Source organism: Lissotriton vulgaris, chromosome 5 (assembly GCF_964263255.1).
Source record: "Lissotriton vulgaris chromosome 5, aLisVul1.2, whole genome shotgun sequence".
NCBI lineage: Eukaryota > Metazoa > Chordata > Amphibia > Caudata > Salamandridae > Lissotriton > Lissotriton vulgaris.
This window is the reverse complement of record NC_141693.1, coordinates 1,138,790,024-1,138,809,174: the sequence shown is the minus strand read 5'-3', so window position 1 is coordinate 1,138,809,174 and position 19,151 is coordinate 1,138,790,024. Positions and strand designations below refer to the sequence as shown.

The window sequence follows — 19,151 nt, the reverse complement described above, 5'->3', positions numbered from 1 at the left end:
CATGAGATACCATTGGCAGGGCATCTAGGACAGGACAAGACCTTTGCCCGGCTTGTCCCCCACTTCTATTGGCCTCGAATGAAAGTGGCGTCTGACACATACTGTCGGACGTGTGTGTCCTGCCAAGCTAGTGGGAAAACAGGAGTGAAGCTTAAAGCTCCCCTGGAACCACTGCCTGTCGTCAGCACCTCCTTTGAGAGGGTGGGCATCGACATTGTAGGGCCATTGGATCCACCAACGTCAGCTGGTCACCGGTTCATACTGGTTTTGGTGGATCATGCCACCCGGTACCCAGAGGCCATACCTCTGAGGACCATCACTGCACCTGTGGTGGCAAGGGCCCTGATGGGGATCTTTACCCGAGTGGGTTTCCCCAAGGAGGTTGTGTCCGACAGGGGGACTAACTTCCTTTCAGCGTACATGCGGGCCATGTGGAAGGAGTGTGGAGTTACCTATCGGTTTACCACTCCTTATCACCCACAAACCAATGGTCTTGTGGAAAGGTTTAACAAAACCTTGAAAGGTATGATCAGGAGTCTACCTGAGAGCCTGCGGAGGAAATGGGACATCCTCCTACCCTGTCTCTTGTTTTCTTACAGGGAAGTGCCACAAAAGGGAGTGGGCTTCAGCCCCTTCGAACTTTTGTACGGGCACCCTGTACGGGGACCTCTCAGCCTGGTGAAAGACGGATGGGAACGGACTCCCAGAAAGCTTCCCCAGGACGTGGTGAGCTACATGCTGGCCTTCCGGAGCCAAATGGCTAAGTTGTGGAAGCAAGCTTCAGACAACTTGGAGGCCAGCCAAGCAGTGATGAAAGAGTGGTATGACCACAACGCTCACCCAGTGGAACTGGAGCCTGGACAGAAGGTGTGGGTGATGGAACCTGGAGAGCTAAATGCCCTCCAGGACCGTTGGACAGGCCCCTTTGAGGTGTTGGAGAAGAAGGGGAAGTCCACCTACTTGGTGGATCTTAAGGCCCCGAGGCAGCCCCACAGGGTGCTGCACGCCAATCGCCTCAAGCCACATCATGAGAGGCCCGCGGTTGTCTTGATGATGGTAACCGATGGAGCAGAGGAAGAAGAAAGCGAACCTCTCCCTGATCTTCTCTCGTCCCAAGAAAAGGATGGGTCGGTGGAGGGAGTAATTCTCTCGCCATCCCTAACTCCTGAACAGCAGAGTGATTGCCGCCAGATCCTGGAGCAATTTTCTTCTCTGTTCTCCCTTGTCCCGGGTAGGACCCACCTGTGTACCCATGACGTGGACACAGGAGACAGCCCACCTGTGAAGTCTAAAATCTACCGGCTGTCGGACAAGGTGAAGGCTAGCATCAAGAGTGAAGTCGCCAAGATGCTGGAGCTAGGAGTGATTGAACCTTCTGGAAGCCCTTGGTCTAGCCCGGTGGTATTGGTACCAAAGGCTGCCCCACCAGGCACCACACCGGAATTGAGATTCTGTGTGGACTACCGAGGCTTGAACTCAGTAACCAAAACTGATGCCCATCCTATCCCACGGGCGGATGAGCTGATTGACCGGCTGGGAGCTGCTCAATACTTAAGTACCTTAGACCTAACTTCAGGGTACTGGCAGATTTCCCTTACAGAGGAGGCGAAGGAAAGGTCAGCCTTCTCTACCCCTGAGGGACACTACCAATTTCGCGTGATGCCCTTTGGGCTCAAGAATGCCCCTGCCACTTTTCAGCGGCTGGTGAACAGGGTCCTTTCTGGAATGGAAGCTTTTTCTGCTGCATACCTGGACGACATTGCTGTCTTCAGTAGCAGCTGGGAGGACCATTTGCAGCATCTGCAAGCTGTTCTGCATGCCCTGCAACAGGCTGGATTGACAATCAAGGCCAGCAAGTGTCAGATCGGCCAGGGGTCGGTGGTGTACCTAGGTCACTTGGTGGGCAGAGGGACGGTGCAGCCCCTCCAGGCAAAGATTGAGGCTATCATCGCCTGGGAGCCCCCCAAGACTCAAACAGAGGTCCGAGCCTTCCTGGGCCTCACTGGATATTACCGTCGCTTCGTGAAGGGGTATGGCACTATTGTGGCCCCTCTCACTGAGCTTACTTCCAAGAAGCAACCCCGACGGGTAGTCTGGACGGAGGCTTGCAAGCGAGCCTTCCTGACCTTGAAACAAGCATTGTGTTCCGCTCCCATTCTCAAGGCCCCTGATTTTGCTAGAGAATTCATTGTCCAAACAGATGCGTCAGAACATGGCATTGGGGCAGTGTTATCGCAGCTAAATGATGAGGGCTTGGATCAACCCGTGGTCTTCCTGTCCAGGAGACTACTCCCCAGGGAAAGGAGGTGGAGTACAATTGAGAGAGAAGCCTTTGCGGTGGTCTGGGCTCTGAAGAAGCTGCGACCATACCTGTTTGGTTCGCACTTCCTAGTTCAGACTGACCATCGTCCCCTTCGTTGGCTGATGCAAATGAAGGGGGAGAATCCCAAGTTGCTAAGGTGGTCCATCTCCCTACAGGGAATGGACTTCAGGGTGGAACATCGACCTGGGGCAGACCATGCCAACGCAGACGGTCTATCCAGGTATTTCCGCCTTAGTGATGAGGACTCCCAAGGGGTTGGGTAGTTCTCCCCACTTTCAGCTGGGGGGGACGCGTGTTAGACCTGTCTGCTTCTGGGAAGACTCTAACCACCATGATTTATTTTTTTTGTCCCACTTAGCCTCCCAGAATTTCTATTTTTATTTTTACATGTGTCCATCAGGAGTTTTTTTATGTTGTCAGGGGGCTAGGTGTTCCTTGGCGATGACGCCATTTTTCCCTCATAACCTGTGAGGCCTAGTCAGGCCCCTTGAAAATCTAGGGATCTCCAGAGACCTAAAATGGTGTCCACCAACTGCCATAACGGACACTACTGGAAAATAGGCCATAGGCTAACATAGGGAATTTTCTAGAAGCAACCAGTGATTTCTGCAGGTCCCAGGCCACCCTATAAAAGGCCAGTGACCAACAGCCATTTTGTGCATTGCTTGGAATGACCAGTGCGGAGAGAGGCGACTGGAGGAGGAGGATTGTACACTAGTTGTGACAAGATCGACCTACGGGGCCGGCTGTCGCTTTACTGGGAAGTGCCCCCACCTTGGCTGACCAAACCCCACTGTTTCAGCAAGCATCTTCAAGTCATCCAAGACCCTGCGACGAGTCTGTTAAGGACTGACATCCCTGAAGTGTGGCTACCTGGGATCTGTTCGACCCTTCCTGAAGGCCGTGGGTATAGAGTGCAACTGAGACCCAGCCCAAGTTAATTGACCCTAAAATCAGGGAGTAACAGACAAGGATACGCGTGACTGCAGCGCTCCAGTTCAACACCCTCCCTTGTGGGTGAAAGCGGCAGAACCAGCTGTCGTCCCTACCTGGACGCGACGCGGCCGCCGAGAGCATTTCCTGACGTGTGGGCATCGGGAGAGGAAGAGCCCAGCTGTCCTGCTTCGTCATTTGAAGAGCTCTGGTAAGGCGCCGGAAGAGGCGGGAAGCGAAGCAGAGCCCAGCTGATCGCCGGCGAGGTGGTGAGGAACGCCGTCACATCGGACGAGGTGCGCAGAGCCGGAACCGGCGAGGAGGACCCAGCGCGTCGAAGGAGGCGGGCGCTAGGCGGAGTCAGAAGAGGCCGGTCGCGTCATCGGAGGTGCGTCAAGGCAGAGCTCCAGCCGGCGGTAATCTCGAAGAAGCAGAAGCGCCGCATCGGTCACCTCGGTGAAGCGCCTCGGTCTGAGGTAGGCTTCCCTGACACGCCTCGACAACTGCGGGAAGGCTTCCCCGGCACCGCGTGACCCAGGCAACACCAGCTGCACTGTCCGGAACCCAAAAGTAAGCCGGGTAGAGAGGGTGCGGGAGGCGGAAGCATCGGGTGACTGAAGGCATCAAAGCGGGAAATCTTAAAGACAGGCAATTGACTTTAAAGCCGCCAGAAATACATATAAAGAAACCGAGTGACAGAACTGCCCAGACCACGTAAAAATCTAGCTCCTAATGAGATAAGAGGGGGAGAGTGGTGTGCAGGGAGAATTACCAGGCTCACTAGGAAGAGCCCTTATAGCCTGTTATTGATTAAGGAAATAGAACCTTCACCATTAAGGTGCAACCTGTGAATTGGTCAAGGGGGAACATTGTTGATTCTGCTTTGTCTTCTTTTAGCCACATGGCTGGGGGTTTATGCTGAGAAGATCCACCCCTGTGGTAGAGGTCTGTTGAGTGAGAAGAAGGCTAAAAGCTGAGGGGTAATGTACATGCCTAAGAGTGGTTAAATAACATATTGAAACTGTAGAGTGCAAATCTCTAACTGTAACCTCATAGTGGAGTAGTGGGTTGTACTATAGCCAGCCTCTTATCACAAATGTAATGTACCTGCACATGTGTCTTTAAAACCATATTACTCTGCCAGACTGTAGTTTGCCTTCCTGTAAAAATTATTAGTGAAGTGTCTTGTGTCCTAAATAACTACAGAACCTAAATGTACCTTTGATTCTCAAATCCTGAGCAGGAAAAATGTTGAAGGGTTATTTGAATTTCATGTAGATGTGTAATTTGATTGTCTTTTATCCCTGACTAAAAAGCATAACAAGAAGAGCATATTATTTTTATAAAAGGTAACGGTATTTTTCCAAACAGAGGTGTTGTGTCTTTATTTTAGTGGTTCATCACTGTGTTACTGTGGGTAAGAAGTGTAAGTACTTAACCAACGCTGGGAGTTAGCTGTAGACCACTACTGTGCCAAGCTACCATATGTAGGCTTGGGTAATCTAGGTCCAACACTGTGGGTCTGATTAGCAGGCCCACAGCCAGGGAAGTCGTAAACCAGTGAAGCAAAAAGCAAAAATCTGGGGTGATCATAGGATTGCAGACCCTACTCTCCTACAACCGTCCCCTGCTGCTGCGACAGAAGTTCCTCCTGAAGAGGCAGACGAAGCTGGGGATCGACTGACATACTGAGTAGCTCGGGATACCAGTACCTTCGTGCCCATTCCGGAGCCACAAAGATGACTTGTGCCTGGTCGCGCCTGATCTTCAGCACTCTGGGCAGAAGTGGTATAGGCGGAAAGGCGTACAACAGACCGCAACTCCACTCGCGACGAAAAGCATAGCCGAGCGAGTGCCGCCTTGGAAATTCCAACGCGCAGAACTTTTGACATTGCGCGTTCTCTTTGGTGGCGAATAGATCTAACCAAGGCTCTCCCCACTGCTGAAAGAGGCCTTGTGCCACGTCCGAGTTCAGACGCCATTCGTGATCCATCATGCACCGGCGGCTGAGTTCGTCCGCCCTGGCGTTCAGAGAACCTGCCAGTTATTGAACCACCAGGATCACGCCCTGATGTTCCAGCCATTGCCAGAGGCGCAGAGCCTCCTGGCAGAGGGTCCACGACCCCACCCCGCCCTGTTTGTTGCAGTACCACATGGCGATGGTGTTGTTCGTGAACACCTGCACTACACTCCCCCGGACAGAGGGGAGGAATGCCTTCAGTGCTAGATGAATCGCCCGCAGCACCAAAAGGTCGATATGGAGCCGGGACTCCGCCGGAGACCAGAGGCCTCTGATCTCCGCCTCTCCGGTGTGGTCTCCCCAGCCCTGGAGGGACGCATCCGTCAAAACTACGTGCTCCAGTTGGGGAAGGGAGAGGGATCTGCCCCTGACCCAATCGCGGTCCGTGAGCCACCACTGCAGCTGTCTCGCAGTGCCTCCGAGATCAGGACATGGTCGGACAGGTTGCCCTGATGCTAGGCCCACTGAAACTTCAGATCCCACTGCAGAGCCCGCATCCGCCAACGGGCGTGAGGCACCAGAAGGATGCAGGAAGCCATCAGCCCCAGAAGCCACAGCGTCAACCTGACCGAAACTCGGGATAAAGGCTGAAAAATTGGAATCAGAGCCTGTCCCGAACCCGCTGTTCAGGTGGGTAAACCCGAAACTGCGCCGAGTCGAGAACCGCTCCGATGAAAAGGAGCTTCTGAGAGGGGCACAGGTGTGACTTCGGCACTTTGATGGAGAACCCCAGCTGGTGCAAGAGGTCTTCCGTCGTCTGGAGTTGGCTGACGATCGTCTGGGGCGAGCCCGCCTTCAACAACCAGTCGTGGTGGTAGGGGAAGACTGAAACATCTAACCTGCGCAGATGAGCTGCGACCACCGCCATCACCTTCGTGAACACCCTTGGGGCGCTGGTAAGGCCGAAGGAGAGCACGGTAAACTGAAAGTGATCGTGGCCTACCGTGAACCGCAGGTAGCACCGGTGGGCCGGCAGGACGGGGATGTGGAAATAGGCGTCCTGCAAGTCCAACGCTACCATCCAGTGTCCTGGGTCCAGGGCAGCTAAGACCTTAGCCAGAGTCAGCATTTTGAGCTTCTCCTTCCGGAGGAAGCCGTTGACGTTCCGTAGGTCCAAGACAGGGCGTAGGCCCCCTTTGCCCTTCTTGGGTACCAGAAAGTAGTGGGAGTAGCAACCACGACCTACTTCTGGCCAAGGAACGTGCTCGATGGCCCACTTGGCCAAGAGGGCCGAAAATTCCTCCTGGAGAAGCCGCAAATGATGCCCCGATACTCGGTGGTTTTGCGGTGGCATGGCTTAAGGAGTCGTCTCGAAGGGGAGGGAGTAGGCCCTTCGGACGATCTGCAGCACCCACCTGTCCGAAGTGACAGTGCGCCAGTGAGAGTGGTGATGGCGAACCCTACCCCCCCACTGGCATCACATGGGCCGAAAAGCACGGACTAGGAGGGTTTAGAGGCGGATGGAGCAGGGGAGGGATGGACTGGCCTCGCCGTTGTCCCCGACCACCTCCACGGCGATTCCCACGGCGGCCACTGCGTTGGATAGTAGTCTGCGGTGCGTGGCTGGCAGCACGTGTGGGGCGCCCCTTCCTTGGCCACGAAAGGAGCGAAAGGCACCAGTTTGCTGGCGCGGGGCAGAGAGGCCCAAGGACTTGGCCGTAGCCCTGGAGTCCTTAAAGCGCTCAAGCGCATGGTCTGCCTTGCCCCCAAACAGGCGACAGCCATCAAACGGCATGTCCATCAGTGTATTTTGGACATCAGCCGAAAAGTTGGCGGACCTCAACCAGGCGTGGTGTCTAATTTCCACCGTCGTTGCCATCACTCTATCTAGTGAGTCGGTGGTATCAAGCCGACACCGGATAGAATATCCGGCTGCATCCCTGCCCTCCACAAGGGCTTGGCAGAGTTTGGCCCGTACCTCCAACGGACACTCCGGCAGCAATTCCGCTCCCGTATCCCACAGAGAGTGGGTGTAGCGGCCCAAGAGGCAAGCGGTGTTGGAAGACCGCAGTCCAAGACTAAGGGAGGAGAAGACCTTTTTACCGTACATCTCGTACCTCTTGGATTCCCTGTCCGGCGGAGCCGATGGGAATGCGGTCTGGGAAGTGGACGCCTGGATGACAAAGGCTCTCGGGGGTGGGGTGGGGTGGGTGGACAGGAAAACTGGGTCGCCCGAGGCTGGGCGGTGGCGTCTGGCCACGTTCCTATCTACGGGCGAACCCGTAGCGGGCTTGGACCAAGTGCCCAAAAGAACGTCGGTCAAGGCCTCATTAAACGGCAGCAGAGGCTCTGTCGGGCATGACTGCGGTTTAAGGACCTCAGTGAGGAGGTTAGTCCTCACGGCCGCGACGGGGAGCTCATGACCCAAGGCCTTGGCAACCCTCATCAACACCACACTGTAGGTTGCCCCCTCCTCGGAAGCCACGGTAGGAGGCGAGACAAAACCAGTGTCTGGAGAGGTGTCCAGACCACTGGCATCCCCAAGGTCACCTGTCCAGTCCTCTAGAGGCTGACACTCTCGGGTCAGAGGGTCCTCAGACCCCTCCCAATACTCATCATCATCCATCTCCTGAAATTCAGGGTTGTCAACCAATGGGGCCGGTTCATTGAAGTAAAACACCCCAAGCGCCGTCGAGAGCGGCGACCAGCGGCGCCGCTCCGACGTCGGAACCGGAGAGAAGGAGGCATCGGGGACGGCGCCGCCCGAGGACGGCGCCGGAGGTGACACCTGACAGACCAACGTCGGGGGGAGGGGGGGGGGGGGGGGGGGGTCGTAAGGTCCACCGGCGACGACCCAGATCCCGAAGCAGGTCCAGTGGGGTCCCGCGGCGCGGGCCCGAAGGCACCGGCGGTGTCGGGGCCGAAGCACTCGGCGGCGTCGGGGCAGAAGCCTCCGACCCACTAGGGGCCCCAGACAGGTCCGCTGGGCCCGAAGGCTCCGCGGAACCCGTCGGGGAAGAGAGGTTCCTCATGGCCATCGGGAAGAGCTCGATCTCCGCCGGGGTCGCGTCTTGCCCAGGAACCGGAGGGTGTGGAGCAGGACGCGGCACCCGCGACTCCGCGTGGGCGGTGTCACCCGAACCCCCGGCCGCGTTGCGCGAGGGGTCAGAAGAGCGATGACGCCTCTTTGACTTCTTGTGTTTCTTACCTGACGACGAATTCGACCCGGAGGAGTGGTGCCGACTCCCGGAGCTGTGGTGGCTCCGTCCCCGCGACCTGTCCCTCGACCTCCCGTGGGACCGGGACCTCTCGTGGCGCGGGGCCGACTGCCGGAGTTTGAGTTGCCTGCGGGACCGCTCCCGCCTGGCTTTCGGAGAGAGGGCCCGGCAGTCGGAGCAGGTCGACGCCTAGACAAGTTAGACACAGGTTGTGAGGATCCATGACCGACATCGTGCGGTCGCAATCCTCGCAGTGCTTGAATCCAGGCATCCCTATGGCACTGATCGGAGTCGTACAACTTCGAAAAGTTGATCAAAATGATCAAAAAAGTTAGTCAAAAAGTGACTAGAAGTACTGCTTTTTCCAGATCTGCGCTTGCTGGCGCGGAAAAAATAAGAACTGACGTCAGCACGCGGAGTGGGCGTCTAAGTACTCCGACGACGTCATCACGGCGCCCACGACGGACGCGGATCCGCAGACGACGCCTATCGGCACGCAGGGGTACTGCTACGCAAAAGTTTCCGGATCTAGTCTGACGCCTGGGGATATTCTAAGGTAAGGAATCTATCACTAACGTGTCTCTTTCAGATCCATCATGCACTGGCGGCTGAGTTTGTCCACCCTGGCGTTCAGGGAACCTGTCAGGTGTTGAACCACCAGAGACATGCCCTGATGTTACAGCCACTTCCAGCGTCGAAGAGCCTCCTGACATAGGGTCCACGACCCCACCCCACCCTGTTTGCTGCAGTACCACCTGGCGGTGGTGTTGTATGTGAACATCTGCACTGCTCTCCCTTTGACAAATGGAAGGAATGTCTTCAGTGCAAGACGGATCGCCTGAAGCTCCAAAAGGTTGATGTGGAGCCCAGACTCCGCCGGAGATCTCCACCTCTCCCATGAAGCCGCCCCACCCCAGAAGTGACGCATCTGTCAGCATTGTGTACTCTGGCTGGGAAAGGGAGAGGCTCCTGTTGTCTACCCAATTCTGGTTTGTCAGCTATCACTGCAATTGATGTGCAATGCACTCCGAGATCTGGACGCAATTGGAAAGATTACCCTGATACTGAGCCCACTGGAACTTCAGATCACACTGCAGAGACCGCATATGCCACCGGGCATACTCGACCAGCAGGATGCAGGAGGCCATAAGGCCCTGTGGCCTTAGGTCATTCTGTCCAAAACCCGGGATAGAGGCTGAAAGATAGCAATAATTGCCTGAATATCCCGGGCTCGCTGCCAGGGAGGATAAGCCTGAAACTGCGCTGTGTCATGAACCACTCCAATGAAAAGGAGCTTGTGAGAGGGAATCAGGTATGACTTCAGTACATTGATGGTGAACCCCAGCGAATGCAGGAGGCTGGCCATAGTCTGGAGGTGGGAGACGACAGCCTGGGGCGAGCCAGCCTTTAACAGCCAGTGGTCGAGATAGGGGAAGACTTGAACCCCTGACCTGCGCAGATGAGCTGCGACCACTGCCATCACTTTGGTGAACACCCGAGGGGCTCTGGTAAGACCAAATGGGAGCACAGTAAACTGAAAGTGCTTGTGGCACACCGTGAAAATAAGCGTCCTGCAAGTCCAAAGCTACCATTCAGTCTCCACGGTCGAGGGCAGACAGGACCAGAGCCAGTGTAAACGTTGTGAACTTCTCTTTGACGTTCCTGAGATCCAAGATAAGACTTTGTCCTACTTGGGCACCAGAAAGTAGTGGGAATAACAACCACAACCTACTTCTGGGGCAGGGACTCGCTCAATGGCTCCCTTGGCCAAGAGACTACTCCAAACCTTTCATTGTCCAAACAGATGCTTCTGAGTTGGGTGTGGGAGCTGTTCTATCTCAACTAAATATTGATTGTCATGACCAGCCTATTGCTTTTATAAGTAGAAGGCTGACCCCTAGAGAGAAACATTGGTCAGCTATTGAGAGGGAGGCCTTTGCTGTGGTTTGGGCCCTGAAGAAGTTGAGGCCATACTTGTTTGGAACTCACTTCAAGATTCAGACCGACCATAAGCCCCTCTTAGGGCTAAATCAAATGAAGGGTGAAAACCCCAAACTTCTTAAGTGGTCCATTTCCCTACAGGGTATGGACTTTGCAGTGGAGCACAGACCAGGGACAGACCATGGATATGCAGATGGTCTCTCCGGGTACTTCCACTTAGAACAAGAAGACTCACCTGGTCAAGGTTAGTTTAATGTCCCTAAGTTTGGGGGGTTGGGGTTATGTAGGAGAGTGGGGTCTGCAATCATATGGTCACCCCCGATTTTTGCTATTTGCGTCACTGGTTTACGACTTTCCCTGGCTGTGGGCCTGCTAATCAGACCCACAGCCTTGCTGTCTCTCTCTAAATTGACAACCATGTACCTTAGGTGCATATCCAATTGGATACTGAGTCACCTTATCAGTCCCTGTACAGTGTACCTTAGGTACCCAGGGCATAGGTGCACTCAGGGCCTACCAGGGGCTGCAGCATGTATTATGCCACCCCTGGCTGGCCATTGAAATCGGACACAACTGCCTGATCGATCAACTGGGGCAAGGTCGTGTAATCACCCTTTGCTTTAGATATAGTATCCCCATATCTAACCCTAAAATGGACACATATCCTCCTATCAGTCACTCCTATGGCAGGCCTTATCAATCCTGAAGGCAGAGTGCTTGGAATTATGTGAGATGGTGCTCTAGCATGAGCTGAGCCTGTCTGCAGCTTTCGGAACCAAGTTCTTTAGCCGTTTCCATGATAACGCTATACCATATACTCTTAAGTGCATTATAATCCTCGCGGTTATTGCCAACTTTGGTATAACATTATCAAAACATGTCGAGTAAGGTGTCATACGAATTGGAATACTACCCCCTCGCCAATTCTGGCGACGGGGGTAGCATTCCACCCTTCTAGAGGGACACGACATGTATGTAAATGTGAACCCCGGTTAAAGTTAACTCGAGCCTCAGCATCACAAAATGGATGCTGCCACCACAGACACAAGTCTGACCTCCTGCTGCTGGGAGTCCTTCCAGCGAGGGAGGCTTGGACAAAGGGTTTCCTGCCTTGGGAGGTGCTAGCACCATCCCAGACAGGATTTTGTGTATTAGGTAGGACCGGGCTGAAAGGAATGAGACATGCCTGGGGCACACAAGGTGTCCCTGTGCATACATCGGTCTAAACCAGTTCCTGGGGCACCTCAGCCCCAGCTCTGGCGCAAGACCGGACAAAGGATAGGGGGTGTAACCACCCCCCTTCCTGGTCCCACCCAGAGGAGGGACCTAGTCGTAGTACAGCCCCCTTTAACAGGATAAAGGTAGGAGCTGGTCCCATTCCAAATTTGATTACCCTGAACAACTTTACAAGAAGAAACTCTGGACTTCGACATTCTGCTCCACAGAAGATTGAAGAAATCTCCCTTGTGGGAAAGGAGTTTCCACACTGCACAACCAGGCACCATCAGCGTCCAGCGGCTTCCCTTTGTCGTCTTCCCTCGAGGATCCAGACTTCAGAGCCCGACGAGACCCGGATTCCCAGACCTCTCCGACCTCTACCTCCATCTGCAGCACAGCTGAGATCCGTGGGTGCGACGAGACACGTGGGACCGGCCATCTTGAAAGAAGCAGCACTTCGCTCCAGCACGACTTCTGAGGTAACCTCGTCCAAGTGCTTTAGGGATTGAGAAGCCCCGACCCCGAGCAGCTCCTGCACCGAAGACCAGCCCTCCAGCATCCACGAAATCTGCGTGGGGCCCTTCTGCCTGTTTGCTGCTCGACGCGTTGTCTGGTCACTTGCCGGCTGGCTAGTGACCTCCTAGACGACGAACTCCAAAAATCTTCATTGCTGGTCTGGTTGCTCCAGACTGGCCCTAGCTCCCTTCCAAAAGAGGAGCACCCCGGACCCTCCTGGTCCACTCCAGACGCCGTTTCCACTCACAGCGTGGGTTGCCTTTGCCAAGGCCTGTTGACTCCCAATCCGAAGCCGACACCGCCGACAGCGAGAGCCTGCGTGGGACAGCTTGTGCCTCCATCCTGGTCGTCGAAGACACCACCTGGTCCACGTGGCTGTAGAGACAAACGTCCACCCTCACCTGATCGCGACAACGACATCTGGTTCCAGTCCTGGTTCCACTCCAGTCACTGGCTAGTGACTTTGAACATTGTCCCCTCTGCTTTCAGGTTCTTCTCTTCACTGATCCACCCTTGGATCACACCGGACATCTTCCTCCTGAACGCCTGCAGCATCTTTTCTTCCAGGCTCCATAGACTTCAACGCCAGAACCCAACACTACTTGGCACCTATGCATCCGCAGCCTGTGGGTGAGGTAACACGAGCATTTCGGTGCTCAAGGGTAGATTGACTCTCCTAGTGTCCAGTTCCACAGTCGTTTTTGTCTTACCTAGTCAGGATTGTCCGTATTCACCGTTTTCTTGAACTGTACTGTCCATAGACACTGTTACGCATCTTGCGTTCCGTGGGCCTCCGATTACCTACCTAGAGTTAGTATAGCGTGGTCCCAGCAATCCTACAGCCTCTGGACAGCTCCCTTCCTTTTATCTACTTTCACATTCCACTTACTTAGTATATGGTTTGTCGTGCCCCTAGGGTACCATTGTAATTTGTGCAACTTAAACATATTTTTCCTAAGAGATTGTCATGTGCTTAGCCCTCTGATCTCATAAAGAGTGTATGTTAGTTAATAAATATCTTGTTTATTTTCATAACAACCTGTGTGGTGTCCTTTCACTTGGTATTCAAGGGGTTAAATGTGGTAAAACAGCTGGCTTCACATGCCAAAAGAGTTTAGATTAAGACTGCTTTGTCCATGCTACCATTAGGATAGCTGGTCTATAAGGTTGACTTACAACCAATCACCATAAGGGTTGTTTGGACTGATACAAGGTGATCACTAGAACTAGTGAGCATCATATATCAGGCCAACTTCTCACAATGCCTGTAGGAAGGTAGCCCCTGACTATGGTTGCCCCCAACTTTTTGCCTTGTGTTTTAGCTGGTTTTTGACATAGTTGGCCTGGGTCCCTGCCAATCAGGACCCCAGGCCTACTGCTCTCTCTGTAAAATGGATTCCATGTACCTTAGGTGCATTTACCAATTGGTACTGGGCCACCTTGTCAGACCCTGTAACTCAGGGCATAGGTGTACCCAGGGCCTACCAGGGGCTGCAGCATGTATTATGCCAACCCTGGCTGGCCATCTAAATCTGACACAACTGGCTGCACGACAGCTGGGGCAAGGTGGTGTAATCACCCCTTGCTGTAGATATAGTATACCTATATCTAACCCTAAAATGGACACTCGTATTCCTATCAGTCACTCCTATGGCAGGCCTTGACAATCCTGAAGGCAGAGTGCTTGGAATCTTGCGAGATGGTCCTCTGGCATGAGCTGAGCCCGTTTGCAGCTTGCGGAACCAAGTCCTAATAGCTGTTCCATGATAACGCATACCATATACTCTTAAGTGCATTATAATCCTCGCGTTTATATGCCAACTCTGGTATCGCTTTATCAAAACATGTCGAGTAAGGTGTCATACGAATTGGAATACTAACCCCTCGCCAATTCTGGCGACGGGGTTAGCATTCCACCCTTCTAGAGGGACACGACATGTATGTAACTGTGAACCCCGGTTAAAGTTAACTCGAGCCTCAGCATCACAAAATGGATGCTGTCACCACAGACACAAGTCTGACCTCCTGCTGCTGGGAGTCCTTCCAGCGAGGAGAGCTTGGACAAAGGGTTTCCTGTCGGGGCGGTGCTAGCACCATCCCAGACAGGGTTTTGTGTATCCTGGGTAGGCAGGGCTGAATAGGAAGGTGACTGCAAGTGGCACCCCGGTGCTCACTATGCATAGGCCGGCTAGAACCAGTTCCAGGGGCACACCAGCCCCTGAGCTGGGGAAAGTCCGGCATGGGAGAGGGGTGTAACCCCCCCCCTTCCTGGTCCCACCCATGGGCAGGACCTAGTTCCGTACCAGCCCCTTTCTTTAGTATACAGCTGGGAGCGGGACCCTTCCAAATTAGATCATCTTTGAATCCTGAAACTACTTTCTACGAAAGGAACTCAAGACTTCTTCTCAAGATTTCTCCCTTGTGACTAGGAGTAGTCACCCTGCATCAGCGGGCACCAACTAAGTAACCTGCGGTTTGCTGCACGTCCTTCCTCCGGAACCAGACCGACCAGCACGACGAGACCCGGCTTCCCTGGCACCTCTGACCTCTAACTGCATCATCAGCCCAGCTGAGATTCGTGGGTGTGACGAGACCTCGAGGGACCGGCCATCTTCAGAACTGCACTACGCTTATCCAGCACGACCGCCGAGGGATCCTCGAGTGAGTGCTTTGGGGTTTGAGAAGCCCTAACCCTGAGCAGCTCCAGCACCGAAGTCCAGCCCCCCAGCATCCACGAGATCTGCGTGGGGCCCGTCTGCTCTTTGCTGCTCACCGCATTGTCCGGCCACTTGCCTGCTGGCTTGTGGCCCTCTTAACGACGAACAACATCTTCCTCGCTGGTCTGGTTGCTCCAGACTGGCCCTTGCTCCCCTCCAACAGAGGAGCACCCCAGACCCTCCTGGTCCACTCCAGACGCCATTTTGAGTCCACCGCGTGGGCTTGCATTTGCCAAGAGGTGTTGCCCCAATCTTGGGTCCAGCATCGCCGACAGCAGATACCTTCGTGGGACAGCTCGCACCTCCATCCTGGTCGCCGTCAACGCCTCCTGGTCCGTGAGACTGCAGAGCCCAGCATAGCCCACTCACCTGGTCGAGGTGACTTCATCCAGTGCCATCCTGGTGCCCATCTAATCACTGGCTAGTGATTCAGAACTTGGTCCCCTCGGCTTGGATCACATCAACCATCTTCACTGGTCGCCTGCCAGCAAATTCTTCTTTCAGGCTCCTGGTTCGTCAACGAAGAATCCCGACGACACTTGAACCCTATGCAATCGCAGCCCCTGGGCTGGGTAAACCGAGTACCCGGGTGCTCCAGCGTTGACCAACTCTCTAAGTGTCTAGATCCACTTTCGTTTTTGACCTACCTAGTCGGGTTCACCCGAGAACACCAACTTTTGCATTTGCTAGCATCCATAGACTTTGTCCCGCATTACGCGTGAGAGTTCCCACTCTGCACACGACGTCCCTAGGACTCCTGCTTCTAATCTAAGGGTTCAGCATTGTAGGCCTAGCGTTTCTAAAATCTCTGAGAGTAGTACTTACCTGCTAGTAATTTCGCATTTCACTTCCATAGTATATTGTTTTTTGTGCCCCTCGGGCATTTGTGTAAATTGTGCGTCTTTCAGTATTACTTGAAGAGTTTTGTATTGTGCTTAGCGCCCTGTCCTCATAAAGAGTCCAGTGCTGTTTGTTATAAATAAATATCTGTTTATTTTCATATCAACTTGTGTGGTGTCCTATCACTTGGTGTTCAAGGGGTATATGTGATGGTATAACAGCTGGCTTAACACGCCCTCTAGAGTTTAGCCTAAAGACTGCTCTTGTCCATGCTACTAGGATAGCTGGTCTATAAGGTTGACTTACAACCAATCATCAATAAGGGTTGTTTGGACTGATACATAGTGATCACTAGAATAGTGAGCACTGCATATCAGGCCAACTTCTCACAATGCCAAGGTCTGGAGAGGTGTCCAGACCACAGGTCTCACCCAACTACCCTCTCCAGTCCGGTCCACAGACCCCTCCCAGTCCTCCTCACCCTCCTCTGGTGCCCACTCAGGTCAATAGGGAACACCAGGGGAGAACAATGGTACAAAAATATCAGTTGGCGCCAGTCTCAACGTCGGTCTGCGCCGGTCAGGCCCCGGGTTCACATCGAGGGGGAGGCTGGGGTCGACGCCGGCTGGGGACACAACTGGCGTCGGGCGTGGCCGTTGCCACTGGATTTGGCCCTGGAGATGTCACGAGGTTGACCGGCGTCGTAGCCGAAGCTGCTGGTATCGAAGGCCTAGAGCCTCCTGCTGAATCTACGGCACCCGAAGTAGCACTGGCAGAGTCGGCTGGCCAAAGATCGAGTGGAGTGCTTTGTAAAATCTACAAAGTTGGGCAGGGGTTGCCACTGCTCGCGGAAAGGGAGGGAGGCTCGGGGTCGACCCAACAGGCTACACGGGTGGAGGCCAACGACTACCTTCCAAAACCTGTGTCGCATCGGCAGACTGACAGGGGGAACGCGAAGAGCGACAATGCTTCTTTGCCTTCTTCATGCACTTCGACTTACCCGAAAAAGAAGACTTCGACGAGGAGTAGAGGTGATGGCTCCGCGACCGGTCCGTGACCGCCCTCTCTCGGGACCTCCAGCGTCGCAGAGCAGACTGCCGGGCCTCGAGAAGCTTTCGGGACCGCTCCCGCAAAGAATTCGGGTTCATGGCCCGGCAGTCGGAGCACGACTTCAGGTCGTGGTTGGGCTCCAAACACCAAAGGCACACGATGTGCAATTCCGTAATCGACATCTATTTGAGACAGGAGTCGCAAGCCTTGAAGCAGGTTCGAGGACAGAACATCCCTACGTGTACAAGGAGTCTAAAGACTCGAAAAGATGTCGACAAAAAGTCGCAATAAGAGTCAAAAAGTGATTTGAGGTACTGCTCTCTCCGGATCTGCCACGCCTGGCATAGAAAAAGAAAGAACAGATGTCAGCATGCATGGGGCAGCGTCTAAGAAGATACAGTGACATAATTACGCCAACCACGACACCAATGGCGAACGTGGAGTCAACCAACGCCACCTACTGACGCGCAGGGGTACTGAGCAAGAAGAAATTCTCTGGATCCAGTCTGACGCCTGGAGGTAGTTCCAAGGGGAGGAATCCATAACTAATAGTTTAGTTCAGATGCTGATGACATGAGCTGCACCCTTTCGGAGTCACGGCACACGCCCAGACATTACATGCAAATAGGATGAGGGTGCAAGGTCGACATTGTAGTCCTCAGGACCCCCAAAACATCCAGAAAAGGGTATTTTGTCTAAAATTGTTGAGATGAGGCTAAAATGAGTCAAGGTACCTCTCTCCGGATTCCCCTGGAAGTACGGAAATGAATAAAATGACGTCAGCGGATCAGGAGAGGGCTTATATGGACTGTCAACGTCACTTCCTACGGACGACAAGGTTATGGAGTCACCCGATGCCCATTAACGACAGGCAGAGGTACTGCTGTAGAAAGTTATCTGGATCCAGTCTGGGGCCTGGGTATATTTCAAAAGGTAAGAAATCTGTGGATATGTGTTTCTATCAGATTCTACGTTTACAGCCCATTCTAAAACACAAACAGTTTTGCCACTGTTCTCACATGCATAGTTTCACAAACCGATCTAAATTGTCTGTAATTTCTTCTAGGAAACAGGGAGCCAAGTAGATCAATCTGCTCCTAGCTAACCCAAAGGGTGAGATTAAGCCCAAACGCATCTAGATTATAGAGCATACGTTTGTGATTCTGGTGGGGTTGGGGGTTGGGGGGAATCTTGCTTATTTTATTTCTTATTAACATACTCTTCTCCTGTTCCACCCCAGAGATGACACTAAGAATCAAGAATGAAGTATAGATTACAAGTATGAGTTAGATATGTTTTTGTTTGCAGTCAAGCTACATTTTTCAAACCATATGAAATCTTCCTAGCCAAGTGCAAATGCTATTTTTGAGTTTCTATGTACAGTACACTAACATACACAACACTAAAAAATCACAATGTAAATAAGTTAACAAAATATCAGAAGTTGAGCATTAGAAAGAACTTTACCACTGCCTGTATTTTGTTCATTTGTTCCTGGAGCTCTTTACAGCAGCAAATACCCATTTCACCTGTAATGCAACAAAAGGAAAAGGAACAAAATCAAACATTAACTATCATTAATAGTAATAACAGTTTAACATAATTCAAAACATTAAGTAATATCACAAACTTATTCCAACTTTGCAGGTTTTTACTGCCTTGCCAGTCCATTGCTGTTGGCCTAAGCAGAGAAAAAATATGCTATGAAAGAGTGTATGTTATTTACACTTAATTTGCTTTATCCTGCTTCTCGATAGTTTAAGGCTGTATACTGCCTTTTTGTTTTAAACTTTTTTTGCGTTCAAAAATCTCTAAAGATTCTGAAAACACCTCTTGCATTAGGTACATCCCACACAAATGTGACACCCAATGCTTCGTACACATAGCGCTTAGTGGGGGAACATTGAAACAGAGGAGAGGGGCAAATGGAGTACAAAGAAAACGGTCACTACCTCTAGACTCAGTGTATCTACTCCTCATCTCCCAACAACAGGCAACATTGAATGCAGGCAACCAACCTGAATAACTCACCATTCAGATTGCAGAACTCCTCTGGATGCCAAAACATCAGGTTCTCTCTTTGTGAAACTCAAAGCACTCTTGTGCCGCTTTAACAGGCATAAACACAAGGACAGTGTTCCTCAACGTAGGTCAAAACTATGCGATGCATTAAATTTCACTCCTTATAATTCCTGAATTCTTTGAGTAGAATTATGTTCACATCCTTGAACCATAAATCACTTCATCATGCCACCATTCTTTAACTGCTGGTCTGTGAATAAGATCATCAAGCTTTACAAGTCCTCATTTCAGGTCACATTCTAGTAAGTTTCCTTTATGGCCTTCTCTGGTTCTTCCTTATGTTAGCCTAACTGCACGTTGTAGGCCGCTTTGCACAGCCACACATAACACATTTATTTTTGTGCTATGATATT

The 19,151-nt window shown here is 52.7% G+C and overlaps 1 protein-coding gene across 2 annotated transcripts in view; it reads right to left on the bottom strand.

The window, feature by feature from the left end:
• The window catches only part of TDRD1 (tudor domain containing 1), a 1,954,313-nt gene that overhangs the window by 59,855 nt on the left and 1,875,307 nt on the right, over positions 1-19,151 (bottom strand). For both annotated transcript variants that reach the window (XM_086922877.1, XM_086922878.1), the window contains exon 24: positions 18,184-18,245. In XM_086922877.1, coding sequence (XP_086779003.1) covers positions 18,184-18,245 — 62 coding nt within the window. The remainder of the gene's footprint in view (positions 1-18,183; positions 18,246-19,151) is intronic.